This window comes from Nanorana parkeri, unplaced genomic scaffold (assembly GCF_000935625.1).
Source record: "Nanorana parkeri isolate BGI_ZX_2015 unplaced genomic scaffold, ASM93562v1 scaffold959, whole genome shotgun sequence".
Classification (NCBI taxonomy): domain Eukaryota; kingdom Metazoa; phylum Chordata; class Amphibia; order Anura; family Dicroglossidae; genus Nanorana; species Nanorana parkeri.
In genome coordinates, this window is record NW_017307227.1 from 507,277 (window position 1) to 528,021 (window position 20,745).

At 41.0% G+C, this 20,745-nt stretch overlaps 2 protein-coding genes across 2 annotated transcripts in view; one reads left to right on the top strand and one right to left on the bottom strand.

Moving 5' to 3' along the window:
* The window catches only part of LOC108795322 (myotubularin-related protein 9-like), a 13,546-nt gene extending 3,439 nt beyond the window's left edge, over positions 1 to 10,107 (top strand). The window contains exons 3-10 of the mRNA XM_018566551.1: positions 1,097 to 1,222; positions 1,310 to 1,483; positions 4,390 to 4,607; positions 4,956 to 5,117; positions 5,703 to 5,844; positions 6,451 to 6,671; positions 9,780 to 9,931; positions 10,014 to 10,107. Coding sequence (XP_018422053.1) covers positions 1,097 to 1,222; positions 1,310 to 1,483; positions 4,390 to 4,607; positions 4,956 to 5,117; positions 5,703 to 5,844; positions 6,451 to 6,671; positions 9,780 to 9,931; positions 10,014 to 10,102 — 1,284 coding nt within the window. The 3' untranslated portion in view covers positions 10,103 to 10,107. The remainder of the gene's footprint in view (positions 1 to 1,096; positions 1,223 to 1,309; positions 1,484 to 4,389; positions 4,608 to 4,955; positions 5,118 to 5,702; positions 5,845 to 6,450; positions 6,672 to 9,779; positions 9,932 to 10,013) is intronic.
* A 3,864-nt stretch (positions 10,108 to 13,971) lies between these two features.
* Positions 13,972 to 20,745, bottom strand: part of EIF3I (eukaryotic translation initiation factor 3 subunit I) — a 14,107-nt gene continuing 7,333 nt past the window's right edge. The window contains exons 5-11 of the mRNA XM_018566547.1: positions 20,333 to 20,482; positions 18,906 to 19,033; positions 18,169 to 18,279; positions 17,341 to 17,430; positions 15,099 to 15,172; positions 14,931 to 15,023; positions 13,972 to 14,071 (exon numbers count right to left, since the gene is read on the bottom strand). Of these exons, the coding sequence (XP_018422049.1) occupies positions 13,990 to 14,071; positions 14,931 to 15,023; positions 15,099 to 15,172; positions 17,341 to 17,430; positions 18,169 to 18,279; positions 18,906 to 19,033; positions 20,333 to 20,482 (728 nt within the window). The 3' untranslated portion in view covers positions 13,972 to 13,989. The remainder of the gene's footprint in view (positions 14,072 to 14,930; positions 15,024 to 15,098; positions 15,173 to 17,340; positions 17,431 to 18,168; positions 18,280 to 18,905; positions 19,034 to 20,332; positions 20,483 to 20,745) is intronic.

Consider the following 20,745-nt stretch of genomic DNA (forward strand, 5'->3'; position numbering starts at 1 on the left):
TACTATAAGCTGATGTTAGCTAAAGCGACCATCAGCTTATAGTAGAACTGTAAATGCCAGGTCCGTATGGCATACTGACCTGGCCAGCTGGAAGCACTTTTGTAGGTCCGTATGACATACGTCCTTGGCAGCGAAAGGGTTAATGTCCCTTTAATGTAAACCTCTAATGAGAGGGTGAGGGAGGCTTCCATTTCTGATCTAACTAAAGCTAGTTATCTGGTTATGTTAAATGTGTTCCAGGTCATTGATTCAAAGGGGTCTATTTATAAACAATTTGCAAAGCCATTCACCTGTGAATCTCTGTGAATATTCATTTTCTGTGCCAATAGAGGCAAAAACAAACATTCTTAGTCTCTCCCCCCCCCCCCACACACAATCACACACCTCTATTCAAGCTTGGAAGTCAAATGTAGTGTAATATCACATTATGGTCACTAGATGGAGATGAGGAGCATAGGAAGTAAATGCTTATTTCCTATGCCCATCAGTTCCATCTAGATTAACTGGCATCTGGCATCTTTCTAAAGAGAAGTCAGCAATGGCAGTCTTTATGAAAAGTTTCCTTTAAAGCCTTGGTTCTCAAGTGGTGGGTCGTGACCCAAAAGTGGGTCGCGACCACTTGTTCAGTGGGTCGCCATATGCCTCTCACTTTTCTAGGTGAGAGGCTACTCAGCCTCCCCCAGGCGCAGGACTGTCCATTCTTACACTGAGCAGCCATTCAAAATATGCTGCCTGGAGCCAAATGTCGACTTGAGGTGGGGTGGGCTGGGGATATGGCCGCGAGGGAGCTCCATCCATACCTGCATTGTTCCTTTGCATGTCCTGTAGAGGTGCCTGGACTGGAGTGACATCAAATTCTGGCTCCCAGCTACTCTACAGGTGCATATGAGAGCTGTACATGCAATGCACATATGGATGGAGCTCCAGCACAGCACAGCAGCCCACACTGCCGTGCGTTCTATTGCAGTACGACTTGGATCACGACTTAATGACCGAGGACAAATGTGAGTCCTGAGGTTACACAAGTTGAGAACCACTGCTTTAAAGGATATCTGCAGCTGAAATTTATTGACTATACCTGCATATACATCCACAGGCTCTCTCCTCGGTGGATTCTGTTACCCTGACCTACCCATTTTTCTTTAGACCTGCTGGATGCAAGCTGGGTAAAGGATGGCCAAGGGACACCATGGAAACATTTTACAGCAAACTAAAAGCTGAGGTGACAAATTATGGTCTCAGTCTTTCCTGCATGCTGAAACAGTAAGAATTGGCCACTTACAGTATGTTTTTCTGTATTTCACCCCAGACAGACTCTTGGAGATTGAGTCATGTGAACGCGGGTTTTAAACTTTGTCCTAGTTACCCAGAAAAGGTTATTGTGCCTGGATCCTGTTCTGATGATTCTCTGAGGAAGGCTGCAGCTTTCAGGCAAGGACACAGGTTTCCAATACTTAGTTACTACCACCGAAGCAATAAAGCGGTATGTTACACAGAATGTTATTCTCATTTATCTCTAGATGACAGGAATTCTATATTTTTCCTTGTTTTCTCTTTCATTATCTTGGATGACTGAGTATGTGATGGTTTGAAGTATAATACAATTCTTGCAATCTAATGCTCATTATCATACTATTTTGGGTTATTTAGTACTATAGGAGGAATTCACTAAAGAATGTACAACACTTTTCTGGTGGTGTGGTCTCTTTATAACAACCTGCGTCTAATTCATGAAAGCCTGGCAACAGTTTCAGTTGTAGTTCTGATGGCAGTCCAACAAATTCAGGTAGCTCTTATTACTGCCACTTTAAAGGGTTATTAGGTTTGTGAGCTAGCAAGCAGTAGATATATGCAAAAACTTTAAAAAAACAAAACAAACCTTTTCAAACAGGTTTAAACTTACCTGTGTCTTCGCCGCACGCTCCCGACGGAACATCTGAAGAGTCTCGGGCGGCCGCAAAGGATCTTGGGGCGGGCGCATGCGCAGTTCAGATGTTCGGCCAGGAAATGAGGAGAGTCACAAGGTAAGTTTATGGAGCAGCGTGCACCCACACAGACTCCGTGGGACGTCAGAGTAGAGGAGGACAGAGGAGTCAGCGCTGGATCGGAGACCCGCACCAGCGCTGGAGGGACATCTGAAAACTACACTAAAGAATAAGATGATCGGATTAAAAGGCATGATTTAAGATAAGTCCTTACACTAACCAGTGTGTGTGGGGGCGGAATTATCCATTAATGTCACTTTACGGACCTGTTGCTATTGCTGTGACAGATTCAAAAAGCATTACCACCAGTTTACAGATTAGAAAGACCAACCGTGCAACCAATTGCACATTCTCAGCCCCGTTCAATTACTGGCTGGTAACTGAATGTAAAAAGGAGCCCGGGGATACTGACCAAAATCCTTACCCATATTTAAAGTAGCATTAAGGTCTGGGCGTTTTTTACCTTAATGCATTCTCTGCATTAGGGTAAAAATGGCCCAGCACCTTTTTTTCTACCTCACTCCGTCCCAGTCCCCTCCACACTTACCTGTTAGCAGCGCTCGTCCCCGCCCCCGGTCCGGAGAGATCCTCCATTTCCCGAACTTCTGGGTTGCGGGAGGAGGATACTGATGGCAGAGGAGCCACAGGATCCTTCTGCCATCAATCATAGAGGGAAGGGGCGTGGCCTGCCACAGGGCTGTGTGTGTCTATGGACGCACACAGCCACAGCGGAAACGAGCGGGCACGAGCGTGCACGGGTGCCTCCATTAGAACGATGGTGGCACCATCGTGCAGGGGGCGGGGGGAAGTGCGCTGCGGGGAGCCACTAGAAATCGACGAGTTAGGAACTTTTAAAGAATAAAATAAACAGCCTCCAGCAAAGGAGGGTCTCCTTAAAGGATAAACTCAAAATAAAAGTTAGGCTTTAATATAACTTTAAGTAATGATGTTAGCTAGCATCTACGCCTCTTTGTTTCCATTCAGCTGTCAACTAGGGAATCTCCCAGTCAGCAGCTGAATAGGGCCTTGGATCAGTCACTGGTTACTAAGACGCTGTTGGCTGCATAGTTGACAGCCTCTTAACAGCTATTGGTGCTGACAGTGGGTGGAGCCTGATGGGAAAATCTGAGAGACTAGTTCCCCATCAGATCTGCCTCCTTTGTGATTGACAGCAGGCAGTGGGTGCATTCCATAGCAAATAGACAGCCTGCTTTTTGGCTATGGAATTCGCCAGCTGCCTGCAATCAATCAGGAGCAGAGTGGACCTGAAAGAAAAGGTCCATTGGTATCCTCATCAGGCTCTGCCCGCTGTCAGCATCAATGGTTGTCAAGGACACTGTTGGCTCTGGCTATAAACAATAAAACTGAACCAGAAGGTTTTGGATATCATGGTAATTTTCCACTTAAGTTAATTTAAATAAATATATCAGTAAACAATACTAAACTGAAAATAAAATACAAAGCGCTGTTTCCCCATTCAATGTGTCCTTTGTGTCTTTGTTTCTTATCCACATTTTAACTCCACATTAAATTACATTTTCATCCACATTGCATTCAAAAACAAATATTAATGATAACAATGTTCTATAATAAAGTCCAAGTGTGTTTCAATTAGACCTTTATATCTTTCATGTTTAATTACACTGTGACTCCAATGAAACTGAATTTTTATTTCAATGTGCAGCAAAAGCAAAGCTGTGATCCACACGTGCACTGTCAAAATGAACCCTTTAGAGTGGACCTTAATAACTAATAAGGCCGAATGCTCTTTTTCCCATCAAGGGATTAATGCTACTCCTCAATGCCTCCACATCCTTCCTTAGGTGTAATATGGTATATCACATATGAAAAATATAAAAAGGAACTATAGTGTACCCCATAAAAGGTGTTATTAAAATAGATAAGATAAAACTCACACGCTCCATACACTGGAATCGGTGTGTATGGCAACATAAAACATAAAAAAGAAAAAAAAGTTCAGGATCAGAAGAATAGATGCCAGCATAAAACTTTGCAAACTTTACAGCCGTCTACTCGATCGATTCCTACCTGAAAGTGTACTAGTCTACTGTCCTACACGCTATGCACTGTCCTACATGCCACTGGTCTTTGTCTGGGACCTGGAACTGGGTGACAAGCTTACTATCTCTTATACTTTCCATGTTTAAACAACATCATAGCAACCCATTTTCTTACCTCATCTCAGGTTCGTTTAAACATGCTAGTCCTCTGTGTTATGCTAATTTAGTTGCCCTTCTTTGCACTCTTTCCAGTTGCATGACTTTGTTTTTGACTGGTGAACAAAACTCAATAGCATTTTTAAGATGAGGTCAAGTAATATACGTGAACACAACATCTCTAGTGTCGTTTTTGCCACTTCTTTATATTCTTCCCTGTGTTTTAGGTTATGTTGCGCTCTGCTCAGCCTCTGGTTGGCCCAACACATCGTAGGTGTGAAGAAGATGAGATACTGCTGAATGTTGCGCTAGCAGGGCAGTTATGTGGCTTTATCATCGACATTCGCAGTGAACATGATTCCAGGCAAGCACGAAGCATGGGAGGTGGCACTGAGAACAAGGATAGGTACCCTAACTGGAAGGTGCTTTACAGTCCGTTAGAAAGGTGAGTGAAAGGGTGTCCAGACACTTACCCAAGAAGATGATCAAGTAGACATCTGCCCATTGGCTGCATCATCAGAATCCATCAATGTTTCTAGTGTGACTTGCATTACAGACTAATTTGGCCCATAAGCAGTTTCTTCCTTCGCCCCATTGAGAAGAGGGAAGAATCAACCAGGTAGCATATAGTGAGAACTTCCAGTGATTGGTAGCTTTTATAACTTCTCCTTAATTAAGTCTTAAACAGCATTAATTTCGGACCATTTATGTCCTCCAGGAGCAGAGTAATTGTTCACATTATCTCCTTACTGAGGAACTTGTGTCTGAAACAAATATGTTTTTGTATTTTTAGGGGACGTGCTCTGCAGATTAGCCTGACACGGCTTGTTGCTGCTTGCTATGAACCATGTCTTGGAATAAACCGATGGCTTTCCAGGTTGCTGACTTCACATTGGATGACCCACGTCAGAGAAGCTCTGAGCACTGCAGGTCTGGCTGTTGAATGTATAGAGAGGTGAGGTGGTTGGTGCATAAGATAGTGAAGGCATAAATAAGGTGCGAACATGTGGTAGCTATGGTAAATAAAAAAGTTGAATTTAGGAACAGAGATGAGCAATACATTAATGCTATAAAAACTCAGGGTTTACATGTACAGTCATTATAGCAAAATAAAAATAAATCATGCTTTAAATAGACTGCCCAGGTTGTATTTGCTTGTTTTTATTTTACTATGATTATTGCATTAAGAACCTAATGTGTGTCAATTTGTAAATTGGCAATCATTGTTTCCTAGTGATCTTGTAAGCTTCTAAATAACTAGAAAAAAATCAGCTATTATTATTTATGAAAATATATTAAAGTTGTCATACTGGGTTAAATTGGTAGGCAAGGCTACTTCTTGAGATGATAAGTACATAGATAGGACATATTGATAGGGTGCTATATGCAGAGAATATCTTTATCCCCTATGTCATGGAATCATATTTCTCATTTGCAGAGACCATAAAATGCATTTTGCGGTATTTGGAGAGGAAACACCAATGAATGTTATAAGGTTAGCTAGTGCTAAATTTTCTAAGAATTATGTATTTTTCTACAGAGTGGGTACCTGTGTACTTGTTCATGGTGAGGAAGGTACTGACAACACCCTGCTTGTGACTTCCCTTGCTCAACTGATTCTATCCCCTGACAGTCGTACCTTGGCTGGTTTCCAGGACCTTATCGAACGTGAATGGCTACAGGTAACATAGGCTTTACTCCACACATATTATATATCCATTAGGGTGGAATTCCATCCAAACTACTGTTTATAGTTTTGGGGATAGTTAGATTCTCTTTTAATTTGTTTTTATTGTTGTCTTTGTCTCCACTGGACATATTTTCCAGTGATACCCAGAAAAATGTTTTCTTCAGCTTCCTGTTTCATGTGGTGTTTTCCATAGGTTCAACTGAAGAATTCACTAGGTTCTTGAAGCGTTGTCACTGGCTACCTAGAGGATTCTCCATAGGAATAGATGGAAAATGCATTCCAAAGAGGGGAAACATTAAAGAGCAACTGCCCTCTGGAAGCTGTGCCCAAATAAATAGCAGGCAGAGGGCAAATAACTAGTCTTGTTGTGCAATGTGTGTGTTTTGAGGCAGCCATCTTGATAAAAGCAGGACTTGGCAGAAGCAGCAAATCTGATAGAACTGCCCAGGGTATCATCTGACTGAAAGTGAGAAGAGACACCACAATAGAAATGTAGAGCTCTAACTCTCCCCTATCCGTTCAAAACTATAGACTAACACCTTCAAACAACATTACATTTAAATACCACACATTGTTCAACCACATTTCTTCCTTACAGGCAGGACACCCATTCCAGCTACGCTGCGCCCGATCTGGATGGTCACAGGAGCGCGCTCAACAGGAGTCACCCAGTTTCCTGCTTTTCCTGGACTGCTGCTGGCAACTTACTAGGCAATTTCCTAGGGCAATGGAATTTAATGAGAGTTTTTTGTGCATGCTGGCAACCCATGCATACAGTTCAGAGTATGGTACTTTCTTGTGCAACAGTGAAAAGGAAAGGTGGGTAAGGACAGATAGTGAATTAATATGTTTAGAAAACCTTAGTCCACTTAGCACAATTGTGCCTTTACGTTTTATCTACCACATCTGCTTTTCAGGAAAGTGGGGAAACCTCCTCCCAAGGCTCATATTCATTATACAAATTTTAAAGTGCACTGCCCTCCCACCCCAATCACAATATATTTCCAGTGATGTACAAAATATACAATAAATAATATCACAAAAACTTCCAATTTATAACATATAACAGTAGTTAAAAGAAGTCCACTCTCCAAGAACCACAATCTTGTGTATAAAATTTCAGAAGTCCTTAAAACGACACCATAGATGCTTATTCACAAAGTGCTCCCCAATCTGTACTCAGCAAACATCATTCTGAAATCCATTTACTATGGATCGGCGGTCAGGAGTGCTATGGGCACATGGACTTTAACAGATCCCTCATAGAGATACCTCTGATAGGTTAAAATGCAGCTAGCTGGAGAAACAAAAGCACCAGATTGGCATCCCACGGCATCACCAGAAGGCGTCTAGGGGGATACGCCAACAGCAGCTGATAAGGATGGCCAAGGCTTGCAAATTGCCTGAAATACCTCGGGATGCAGAGACCATTCCTCGCATTCAGCCATTGACTAATGAGAAAGTCTGCCTGCCAATTGTCCATGGCGGACGTTTTTACCAGGCCATAATCAGATCCGCTTCTCTTTAAGTGTAACTTCTGATTCACCCCTGATGATTGATGTATGCCGCAGCTGTGACATTGTTGGACTGGACCCTCCTCGGCCACCCTTGATGGTGACATGTCCAACGCTGGAGAGAGAGGGAAATTGCCTTCAGCTCCCAGAAATGTGTGCCATAAAATGGGCATGGAGGCTGCCAAATTACTAAGGTAGGAAGAATGAGGTACACCTGACAGGGCAATAAATGCATCAGAGGAAGGCAGAAAACCTGAAGGTGGATAACAAATGAATCGCTTGGAGGGGAGTATCCAGGGGATACCTCTGATACCTCCAGGCATACTTTGGACTTTTTGCATCGGGTGCTAAAATACCTTGTCGCAGCACTGATCTACGATAAATGAGATCTAAGAATATGAAGAGATTAGTACAATACAAGATGTTGGTGCCTTGGGTCAGATGAAAAAAAAGCTCATCCAACTGCACCAAAGCTTTGTAATGTATTTAACCGTCTTCTCTAATAAATGTAATATTTAAAGCACAATGGAGTTTATAATCACGACACAGTTTTAGGCATTTAGAAATACCAAGATCTCTTGGATGTTTCTGGTTTGCACCCAGCAATCATCTCACTTGTTATGCCATTTCCTGTGATGGTTCTTTAGACAGCAGACCACAGAACTGCTCCTCCCTAATGAGTCTGTGAAAGATCTTTGCTTGTTCAGTACTAAGTGTCTAAATACAAGCTTTTTTTTTCCTTTCTTCAAACTTGTTGCAGCAAGGGAATACAGAGTATAAATACAGAGTAAAAAACATTCACAGAATGAGGCAGGGAAATTAAGTACGGCAATTGCAGGGACATTGCTAAATATATGATCTGTGTTTTCCTCAAAGATAAAACAAATGTACAATTTGGCCAATTTCAGGCACTTGAAGCTTTTAACAATTAATTTTTTCAGCTTTTTTGTCTGTGTGAATGCCCCCTCTAGCAGTTAGTTGTATGACTACAACAGTGTCAAACATGACTCAGGTACAAGATGACTATTTATATATAGTGAAACTTAGTGGTAGCACTGATAAACTCAGGGTACATGAAGGTATAATGGTTTCAGCTTCCCAAACCTTCAAATTGGTTTGAAAATAGTGATATCCATGACTGAGTGCTTCTAAGGATTAAATGGTTGATGCTCCAACAGTTTGCAATCGTATAAATCACCATCTCTAGTTATCTAAATATAGGCTAACTCAAGAAAGAAATAAAAAAAAGTTTTTTGTCCATCCAGTCCTGAGATTTACGCACATCCCAGTCTAGCAGGGAAGGAAAGCTGATTTTTATCTGCTATACTTTTTATCTAAAGTAAAACAATTTTTTTTTAAAACCAAGAGTGGTCAATGTGGAAAAAGGGAATTTTTTTGAAAGTATTATTTTTTTCTTTTTTTACACATTTTTTTGTCAATAGTGTAGGAAATAACATAAGTTTGGAAGGCAATATCACCAAAAGAACACCTCATTTGTCCTATTAAAAAATATGTATTTCTTTGTTATCTTAAGTATTGAAAGTTGTCACCTTAGCAGAATTGTAAAAATTGCTATGATCCATAACGGGTATAAATACAGACCTGCAGTCATTTGTGTATTTCATATCTGCTTAGAGTTCTACATAACCATTTATAAAGCAAAGTTCACACATGACATTATGTCATATGAGGAGCAAAGATGAGGGATTGGTTTGCGATCTGGATAAATCCATTTACCGTATTTTGCGCTCCATAAGGCGCATCTGACTATAGGACGCAGGGAGGGTAGGGTTCTGTGACAGCTGAGACAGGTGGCGCTGTGATTACAGCTCCACAGTCTCAGCGATCACACAGAGCAGACCAAGAACGGGCGCTTCGGCTGCTCTAGGGGCTCTATGTTGAGCTCCTATACCATGGTTTTGGGTCCACCAGAGGAGCGGGGGACCCCGAAAACCACAGCAGGGAGGCCCTGGACATGATCACCGCTGCTCGATTTGATACAAGTGATCTGTTTAGAACCCACTGTATTAAACGAGCAGCGGCTCCTACTGTACATTTAGCTCTGCTTGTCTGGAAGAGGGCTAAATGTACAAAAAAACGACTCGCCCGGTGCCCGAAACTGCATGTCCTGGGCGTCGGGCAAGAGGGATTCGCTCCATAAGACACACACACATTTTTGCCCGCCTTTTGGGGGGAAAAAAGTGCATCTTATGGAGCGAAAAATTTGGTATTTTCTTTTAAGGAAACACAAAAACACGTAAATACCAATTTAACTAATCTTTGAAGAACTGTACCATTAGGTACAGGAACATATCACTCTACACAGACTTCTGTTCAGGACAAGTGAAACGTTATGATACACCAAAAAAGGTGAGATTTGCCAATCTTTAATTATGAGCATTATTTTCAACAGGTCTCTACATAAAGTCCGAGAACAGACTCATTCCCTTTGGGGATTTCTCAATAACTTTGCAGTGAGGCAAAACCTTCTGAATCCCATCTATGACAAAAACCCATTAGTCATCTGGCCATCAGTAGCACCACAAAGCTTACAACTGTGGGAAGGTGAGAACTAAAACAGAATGGCAACTTTTCTATGAAAATATTCTTTACATGCACTGAATTATACTCTCCAATATCTCTTTAGGTTTCTTCCTTCGTTATTTAATGCCTGCAGAACACAAAGAAATGGTCTGGCAAAGAATTCAGGAGCTTGTAGGTGAAGAGCACAAATAGAACTTTTTCTCAGACCCAATGGGGTTGATTTACTAACCTTATAAACACACCACGAACATGTATACACCTCTGTAGTGTGTTCCCTCCCAGCATGATCTATGGGTGGAATCTAAACACCTTTGTAGTGTGTACACACCCAGCAGGTGTGTTGTGCAAAGCCAAGCATGAATTGCAAGGTGATGTTGTGTAAATTAGCTCTATATGTTGTGTTGCTTGCGTTGATGAATGCAGGAATGTAAATGCATGAGCTAACCATTTTTGTCTAAACTGTGAAGCAGCATTATATATGCATCATGTGCATGATTTTTCCATATATGGCATTAGTGGAAATATGCTTTTAGAGACTTTTTGGTTGATAAATACGTTTTGCTGTGTGAAAAAAATCACACGCACCTGGTGCGTGCGTGTGTTTAGGTTAGTAAATCACCCCCAAGAAGTCACCTCTTAAAGTTCTATATTAACACTATGATGATGCTGACATTTCTGGAAAAGAACAGTTCACATATTCACAACAGATTGTGTTTACCATTTATTTATTTTATTTTTTCCCACAGCAGTGTAGTAATGCGATCACAAAGGTTTAATTTCTCTACAAATATGAGACAATTTTTTTCTTTACTTTGAAACCCAGTCATACATGGCTAAAAAACTCCTGTCTTTAGGGCCGGTTCACACCATCTCCATTGCGTTCCAGCATGGTTAGTGTCCGGAACACACTGGATCGTATAGAAGAAGCCTTCCTGCGTTCTGGGCGGGAGGGGGCACGGCGGTGTCGTTCAAGTCAATGGCACCACAGACACACACACCTGCCCGCAGTGCAATCTGCCACACCGGAACGCATGGCACAGCAATGGCTGCGTTCCGGTCCAGTGCGATCACAAAAAATAGTGAATGCACTGGACCAGAATGCAGGCATTGCTGTCCCATGCATTCTGGTGTAGGCAATCGCACTGTGGGCGGGGGGTGTGTGTCTGCTGTGCCATTGACTTGAATGGCACCACCACGCCGCCTCCTGCCCCAGAATGCAGGGAGGCTTCCACTATACCATTCAATGCGTTCTGGCCACTAACCGTGCAGGAACGCACTGGAGATGGTGTGAACCGTCCCTTATAGAGGAATATTAAACCTCATCTAATCCACACATGGGAAGGTGAGAACTAAAACAGAATGGCAACTTTTCTATGAAAATATTCTTTACATGCACTGAATTATACTCTCCAATATCTCTTTAGGTTTCTTCCTTCGTTATTTAATGCCTGCAGAACACAAAGAAATGGTCTGGCAAAGAATTCAGGAGCTTGTAGGTGAAGAGCACAAATAGAACTTTTTCTCAGACCCAATGGGGTTGATTTACTAACCTTATAAACACACCACGAACATGTATACACCTCTGTAGTGTGTTCCCTCCCAGCATGATCTATGGGTGGAATCTAAACACCTTTGTAGTGTGTACACACCCAGCAGGTGTGTTGTGCAAAGCCAAGCATGAATTGCAAGGTGATGTTGTGTAAATTAGCTCTATATGTTGTGTTGCTTGCGTTGATGAATGCAGGAATGTAAATGCATGAGCTAACCATTTTTGTCTAAACTGTGAAGCAGCATTATATATGCATCATGTGCATGATTTTTCCATATATGGCATTAGTGGAAATATGCTTTTAGAGACTTTTTGGTTGATAAATACGTTTTGCTGTGTGAAAAAAATCACACGCACCTGGTGCGTGCGTGTGTTTAGGTTAGTAAATCACCCCCAAGAAGTCACCTCTTAAAGTTCTATATTAACACTATGATGATGCTGACATTTCTGGAAAAGAACAGTTCACATATTCACAACAGATTGTGTTTACCATTTATTTATTTTATTTTTTCCCACAGCAGTGTAGTAATGCGATCACAAAGGTTTAATTTCTCTACAAATATGAGACAATTTTTTTCTTTACTTTGAAACCCAGTCATACATGGCTAAAAAACTCCTGTCTTTAGGGCCGGTTCACACCATCTCCATTGCGTTCCAGCATGGTTAGTGTCCGGAACACACTGGATCGTATAGAAGAAGCCTTCCTGCGTTCTGGGCGGGAGGGGGCACGGCGGTGTCGTTCAAGTCAATGGCACCACAGACACACACACCTGCCCGCAGTGCAATCTGCCACACCGGAACGCATGGCACAGCAATGGCTGCGTTCCGGTCCAGTGCGATCACAAAAAATAGTGAATGCACTGGACCAGAATGCAGGCATTGCTGTCCCATGCATTCTGGTGTAGGCAATCGCACTGTGGGCGGGGGGTGTGTGTCTGCTGTGCCATTGACTTGAATGGCACCACCACGCCGCCTCCTGCCCCAGAATGCAGGGAGGCTTCCACTATACCATTCAATGCGTTCTGGCCACTAACCGTGCAGGAACGCACTGGAGATGGTGTGAACCGTCCCTTATAGAGGAATATTAAACCTCATCTAATCCACACCGCCCGGATCAGCCTCCTGTGACAGCATGTCAGAGAAGAGAGCAGTACAAACACTCAGCGATCAGTGATCGCTGAGTGTTTGTACATAATTGAGGACATGGTATGTTTACTCTATCTTCAATTATGAATGAATGGGAGTGATCTACATCACCTCCTGTTCATATATGATTGTGGATATAGTAAAACATACTATGTTCTCAAGTTATGAATGAACAGGAACACTCAGTATAGAGGATTCCTGTTCATTGATAACAGGGACTTTATGTCCTCAATCTCTTTCTATTTTAAAAGGGAAATATCAGAGGTCTGTTTAGACCCCTACTATCTCCCCAAAGCCGCTAAAAAGTAAAAATATTTAATAAAAAATGAATACAAATATTTTAAAAATGTATAAAAAAATAAAAACATTTTCGGTATCGGTCTGACCATTTTTTTAATTTCGGTTTTAAAATTTCCATTTCGGTGCACCTCTAATATAAATATATATATATATACACATACAAAGTAGTTCACAGAAGATGGTTAAAAAAAAAGAGGAGGAAACATTGTCTATTTCAGTTCACCGGACGTTACAAAGACACTAGATTTCTGATTGGATCAACCAGTAAATTTCTGTATTTTTGTTCTGGAGTTTAGATATACAGTAAGAGGGTACTATGAAGCCATCTTGTCAATGTTAACTGCCATTTAGGGCCCATGCAAATGCAAAGCAGTAAGATCATACCCTAATAGGTTTTGTGTGGTACCCAATACAAAATCTTTTAAACGCTGACAGTCATGGATCTTCAGAGCCACTGTTACCCTTGCATAACCTATAGATTGTTGCACGCCTACTACCTCATTCTAGCATGGTCATATTTTATAAAGAACATGCAGAACCCCTCAGCTACTGTTGAGTGTTTTGCATTAACTAGAAATTCGGTAAATAAAAGACACATAACAAAGTCAATGTTTTGGTGTTATTTAATCCATTCTATACCATTTACATGTGTGTGTCATCTGAGGTCACTTGATTGCTAAATTCAAATATGTTTTTATTTCAATAAGTTTGAACATATCGACATCAATAAATAGAAGTGATCATGAGTTAAAAGTCATGCTCAGACTAATAAATGCTTTTCTCATTAAGATTTTTAACCCAAATTGTATATTCTACTCCAGGGACATATATACATTTGAGTTGAACAACACATTCAGAATGCTCCGAACTTGCTGGTAGGTGGTTGTGCAATCAATATATTGAGAAATTATGAAAAACGCTGATACAGCAAGGAATGATTTATACAGAACTTTAATAAATGAAAAGATTTAGGGGTCTAGTTATCAATATTTTCACCAAATATTCAATTGTGAAAATGTGTGAATCTTGAGTGAAAACATTAATAGAGATTTTTTCATCCAACTGCTTCCATTCTGACACTATTTTAATATTCAAACTCAAAGTCAAAATAATTTTGATCAAAGTAATGTATTCTGACGTATCCATCCTCTCCACCACTGCTGTAGCTGTAAAAAAAAAGGAGACAGAAATTGTCAAATTAATAAACAACATATAAACAAATATGACAGAGTATCGGCTAGGAAGGAGCTGCTCTTACTGACCACTTCAGAAAAGATCCTTTAGCAGTTTTTCTCCCTGCCTGCACACAGTTATTTAGTAAACGTTAAACTCCACAAAAAATATGAACCACTGTCTCTACTGGCTTAACAGTCAAGGCTGCAAGGGAGAGTGGCTCCAAACCTCACTCTACAATGTGCATTTTGGTTTTTAAAGCATTGTCGTCTATGGACTTTTTCAGCTACTGAATTTTGTACCCCAAAATCTAGTCCCACTTCAACACAATATGAACAGGCCCAAGATGATCACATGCATAAATCAATAGGTTTACTTTACGAGCAGAAAGTACTCAGCACTTATTATGGATTTAGGTCACTCATTTACACCACATCTTTCTCTATGCACTGTCCTAGGTAATGTGGTGCCTTCACAGCTCCTGCATACTGCAGCTGCACCACATATGTGCATATCTGTATATTATCAGAGTTCAGCTTTGAGACATGGCAACCATCAGCCACCCTCTCCCCCAAACAGATGTTGCTCATAGACCATCCATTGGACTGGCACCGCCCCCATATTACACTCATTGACCACCTCCAAAATGAAACATATAGACACCAAGCATCCCTTCCTTTCTGACCAGGCCACTCATGCACCTCCTCTTTCCCAGACAAAGGTCCCATAAACACCCTGCCCAGATTGATGATACCTGCACATGGCCAGAGATATGATCCCTATGAAACACCCTCCACTGATGACAACTGTATTACACAACACAATGATATTCTTTATTCAAAGTATTCTTACCTTTTACCATCTGGGTGGAATGCTAAACTGTTGATGGGTCCAAAATGGCCCTTCACTCTTCCAAATTCCTCCTCGATAGCAACATGGAAAAACCTGGTAAAAGAAAGCTATTAGCATCTGAGACTTTTTGCAAAATGATCTATCTGTCCCTTCAAAAGCTCTGCTCACCTAGCTTCAAATTTACCAATCCTGGTTGAGGTTGTTGTCACATCCATAGCTTCCTGTCCTCCTCCCAGAACAACCTGCAAAAAATGAATAAGATGACGGCTCAACCATCAACTTTTTACATTTTATTAAATCCAACTAGAGCTGCAGCTAACGATTATTTTCAAAATCGATTAGTTAGCCGATTATTAAGTTCAGCCTAATTTTTTTAAAATTGCTAATAGAAAAGAATTTCACTCTGTGCAGTGAAAATGGACGCAGTGGAGTAAACATATCTTCACAGTACTACTGAATTATATCACTGATGAGACTGTCATTAAGAGATGACACATGAACAGACTATGCGAGAGGGGTAGATCAGAGAAATTCTCTAATTGATAGGGATTTTTCTTTGAATCGGTCTCTACCTAATTAGGAAAAGCAAAATCCCCTAAAATGGAACAAGAGCTATGCAATACATGGCTTTTATCTAAAAAGATGAAGATTCAGGTGACTGGATGAAATGTGTAAAATATCCTTCAAATGATGGTCTATGTTTTCATCAATTCATACCTACCCTTCTGATCCGTCAGGATAGCATAAATTAGTCCCCAGCACCCCCCCCCCCCCCCGTGTTCTTTTTCTAGTCTTGCTCCAGACAACACTCCAAAGTGTCTGTTGCAAATATGGCCTCCCTACCTATCCTGCCTAGATGCATGCTCTCCTAGGTGGCAGATTCCATGATAGTGGTAAATCTCTTTATTAGAAAGCCCTTTTGCCAGGTCGATTAGTACCTAGCCTAAACAGATGGTTTATTTTAGACAGGTATTCTGTTGGGCCTGGGTGTTTCACTCTTGGTAGCCAACTTCCCTGCTGTCCTCTCTCCTGTGTGTGAATCCACCCTTCTGCTTGGTGCATGTGTATCACCCTGTAATGCAGGGTGTTTCCAGGTCCGCACCTTCTGTGAATGACATGCTGGAATGTCTGATCTTATGGTCTCCTCAGAGGCTGCGGAAGTGGAGCTTTCTTTGTCCACCTTATGGTGGGCCTGAGGTTGTGGGGTAGCTGCTGCTGGGAGTGCTTGTTTCCTGCACTGTGTCTCCTACTTAGGTGAGTGTCATTGCAGGGTGGTAGGCTCTGGTTGGCGGTAGCTGTGCAGATTTTCTTTTTCGCGGCTTCCTATTTATCTGCAGCCTACTGCTCCTCTGGCCGTAAGTTTGCTCCTGTCTCTATCTGGTAGTTGTTTTTCCCTGTTTCCTGCTAGTTGCTCATATTCTTTATTTACTGATTAGGTCCATCATGTGATTTCCTAGACCCGAGGATCAGGCATGAAAGTAATCCGATAGGGCCTGCTTTTGACTATTATGTATCTCAGGTGGGGAAAGATAGGAGCACAGCTTTTTTTGGTCTCATTCTCTGTTAACAGTGGAAAGAGCCCTAAACCCAAATGGAAAGGGAAATCTCACATGTCTGCTTCACCTTATTGTCCTCACCACCACTTATCTGCATGCAAGTGCCATAGACATTCCAGGTCCCCACTAAAGTATGTGATTTCTTTCCACCAGCCTATTCCAGTTACCTCTTCTAAATATGCTTTACCTGAAAACACATTCAGTTGGCTAATGCTGGGCCTGTGGGGGACTGCCCTACCCACAATGCTGCTGTGCCAGATTTCTCTCAAAGGAGATTGCAGTGGATAAGAGTCAGAACTCAGAAGTATACATGGGTGAGGTATACATGGTTAGAATATTTGAGTAAAGGAAATTAATTTCGGAACTTTCGTTCGACTTTCTAATTATTGATGTGGTGAAAATCGGTGATCAATGTTGACCACAGGGACGAAAAAATATAAAGCACCATGTTGTAACATTTTAAATTCTAACAGGGGATGTGGTTGCCATTCGGAAAACTCCATTTATTCCAAACTCGAATGTTAAAGTTTTTGATGGCGTTATCAAACGTTCTGATGGGATTTTTCATACAAGTGTATATTTGAAAATCTGCCTGTGTATACCCTACTTTATAAAGCAGATGGTGGGGGAGAGTATGCCAGAGAGACCAAACAGAAATTGGGAAAGCATAATACTATAAAAAAATTACTTAAATGTAAAGCTCTTACTTCCACACCTACATGAAAGTGTGGATGTTGAGTGTTTATTATAGGAATGCAGTTGGGAAAATGGGATAACCCACACTTAAAACTTTCTAAATTAATTCCGGACCCCTGTATTAGTAGGTAAAGAAAAATAAATAAATAATCCCTTACATGGTCATATATTGGAGACACTGCTGCAGAGTTTACTGGTCTCTCAGTACGAAAGCTCTTTTGATGTTCCAAGGTTGAGCTGTCAAACAACTGTAAAGAGAACACAGTTCAAGAACTACAAATTTTGCTCCATTAGAAATGTGTGCGGCTACGCACTGCACCATTTATTCTGGTCTCTAAATAAATTAGTATAAAAGTCAGTTGCACAAAACAAAAAAATCAGATCAAGTACAAATTTCAATAAGTATATACGCACGCACACCAAACCTTATTAGGAACACTATACTAATACTAAGGAGGGCCCCCCTTTGTTCTCAAAGGGATTTCAAGAAAATTCAATAATGTTCATATGCAACACTTTATAACTGTAGAAGTGTATTGCCTACTATTTCATAGACCTAGTATCATATATCGATATATAGGAGCACTGGGAGATAGCAGTTTACAGCTCTGTGCTGCCATAAAAAAATGCCCCTCCACATATTTTCTGTCTAGTATGAAGCCAAGCAACTAGAGCTGAACTAAGCCAATGGCAACACCCACACCATTTCCCCATCAGTTATCAGAGGGCTGGCTTTTAACATTATGAAGACATGGCCCTAATGAAGAAACTCAGATATACCACAACTTTGCAAAAAAAAAAAAAAAAAAACCCATAAATAAATAAAACGACCTTGTTCCTTTGCCCTACCTGGCCAAATGGTTACCTTTATTATGCAAATGCATTATTTCAGTAGGCTAGTTCATTACGATCTTTTAAATGAAATATTAAAATCAAGGAACATGGAACAAAACCAGAAGAAACAAAAACCATATGCAGGACCTTACCTTGGCACTGCAATCCTTGGATGCTGTGACAAACATGGTCATATCCCTGGAAACTTGAATATCATTGATCTGCTTTGAGTGTTCTTTGATATTGGTGACAACCTCACCAGACTGGAAAATAAATACATTAAAACCAGTTTAATTTCCTCTCAAATATATCCATGGTATAAGGAAACTTTTCTATACTGTGGGGGATTGTTTCACTAACTCAGTGTACTGTTTTCAACACTAACAAGCACAAGATGGAAACTTCAACTGCAATTTGAAATTGAAGTGAATTCGAATTAACATAGGCAGCAAGCTTCAAGAAAAGGTATTATGCGCCTATCTGGTAGTTCATGCATATGTTGACACCGCACAATATAAATCATTGTATTATGTATACCAAGCAGACTTTATAGTGTAGTGGGGGAATAAGAGCAAGTATTACAATTTGGACCAGAAAATGATTAATACTACAAATTCTGTGTTAAATAAATTGATTTGTGTTTAAAAAGATATTTACCCACCAACCTAATTTCTACTAAAACTGTTACTTTTAGAGCATCCCAACTGTCAAGGTTGCCAGTGTGCTTATTTCAGCTCTGAACTGGACATTTAAGCTCTTAAATGTCTGGTGTCATAGCTAATAACATTTACAGCACCATGGTGAATACAATCCAAATAGAGACTAAGATGTCACCTTCCTTGGCAGTGAAGGATAGGAGGTTTAACAAAGAATAATACATTTGCCTCACCTTCGCACTGTACAGGTTCAATTCCCCATTTTCATGGCCAGCGATGACATTCTCACCCAACGGGCCCCACACTGCACTAGTAATTTTGGACTCACTGCAGTTGATCTTCATGTATGGTTCATTTTCATCTGTCAACGCAAAATAAATAACTAAATACGGAGCAACACTGACAACATTGTAGAAATATATCTTTATTTAGGTTTATATAAAACATTCAAGCATAACACTCCTAGGTTACATATCGCAGGCATTATACAAATTCTAACATTATCAAAGTTAAACAACTTACAGACATGCTACCACTTTATAAAAGATGCTGCGGCTGAGAACAGTGGTGGAGTGGATACCTGTGCTGTCACCACTGGCTGCCGCAGTCCAGCTCTGAACTTGGGAATAGAATTATCAGCTCCTGGGCCCCCAAACCTGCTATAGTACGCTTTACAAAAGCACTCTGCATCTTCAGTGGTTCAACATTGTTGTTGGGATATTCAACTCTGCCCCTTGTGATCTACTGCTTTAAGGTAACAGTGAGCGATAAATCATGATTCTAACTTATCCATTTCTTTAGAGGTGCATACACTTTACCACTCAGCTACGCAATGTAAAAATTGCATTCATATAATATTCTAGTAATCAGAATACTTGTTTTTATTATTCACAAATACGTTCACTATTGTTTTTTTTTTGTAGTGAACCTGTGCTGGCATCATAGACAGCAAATTAACAATGAAGCTGTACAATAGGCGCTGTAAGGTGCTGCAGCCTACTTTGGCAGCACTGTACACTATGCACTCAGCTGCCAAATATTTCCCAACCAATACACTTAAAGAGAACATTGTATGTTTACTATAACCACAACTATGAATGAACAGGAGGTGATGAAGATCACTTCCCATTCATTCATAATTGAGGATATAGTAAACATACCATACCCTCAATTATGTACAAACACTCAGCGATCACTGAGTGTTTGTACCGCTCTCCTCTCTGACACACTGTCACAGGAGGCTGAGCGAGCGGTGTTAGAGGAGAGCCCAGCCTCCTGTGACATCGCTGCCTGTCTCCGGCCACACACCGCTCTGCCGGACTGTGATAGGCGGCTGAGTGGTGTGGGAAGAGAGACGCTGGCGGCTCACAGCGCTCTGCTACCGCAGTGCCCGACCGCCTGTGACACTTTCTCTCTTCCCCACTGGGACACAAAGCAGCGCCCAGCGGGGAGGAAAGAAAGCAGGGATGCGCTGATGTATCGGCCGAAACATGGCACTTTCTGCATTATGCCAAAAGTGCCATTTTCGGCCGATATGTTTCGGCGGCCGATATATCGGTGCATCCCTAATTTCCGATCAAAAGCTGTACACAAGAATTTTTAACATTACTCCAAGCATTTCTATTTTTCCTCAGGCTCCTAGTGTGTCCTAAATCCTCACCAATCTGGGATGGATCCCGTAAGTCAAAGAAGTTGACAAAGCATTGATAACCCATTTGCTTGTCTGTGGAAAACATGATGATGTTGCCTCCAAAGTCAAATCCACAAGTCCTGACAGCTGAATTAGTCTCCAGGAGGGCTAGCTGCTTCCCTAATGTACAAAAAGAAAGACAATTAGAGATAAAGAGCAAACAAGAAAATTAGGCTGTTTCAGGCAGAGTATTAGTAATTAAAAAGAAATAAAATATGCCAGAAAAAAAAAAGCTGAGCACTCCATTGTCTTTCCTAAAATGATGACTATACTTTGCAAAAATAAAGTCTAATGCTGTGTGAGGATCCTAAACAGTCCTCTGTTCATTTCTGTAAATATAATTGTGGTCACTGACATGGACAAAATCTATATATATATATATA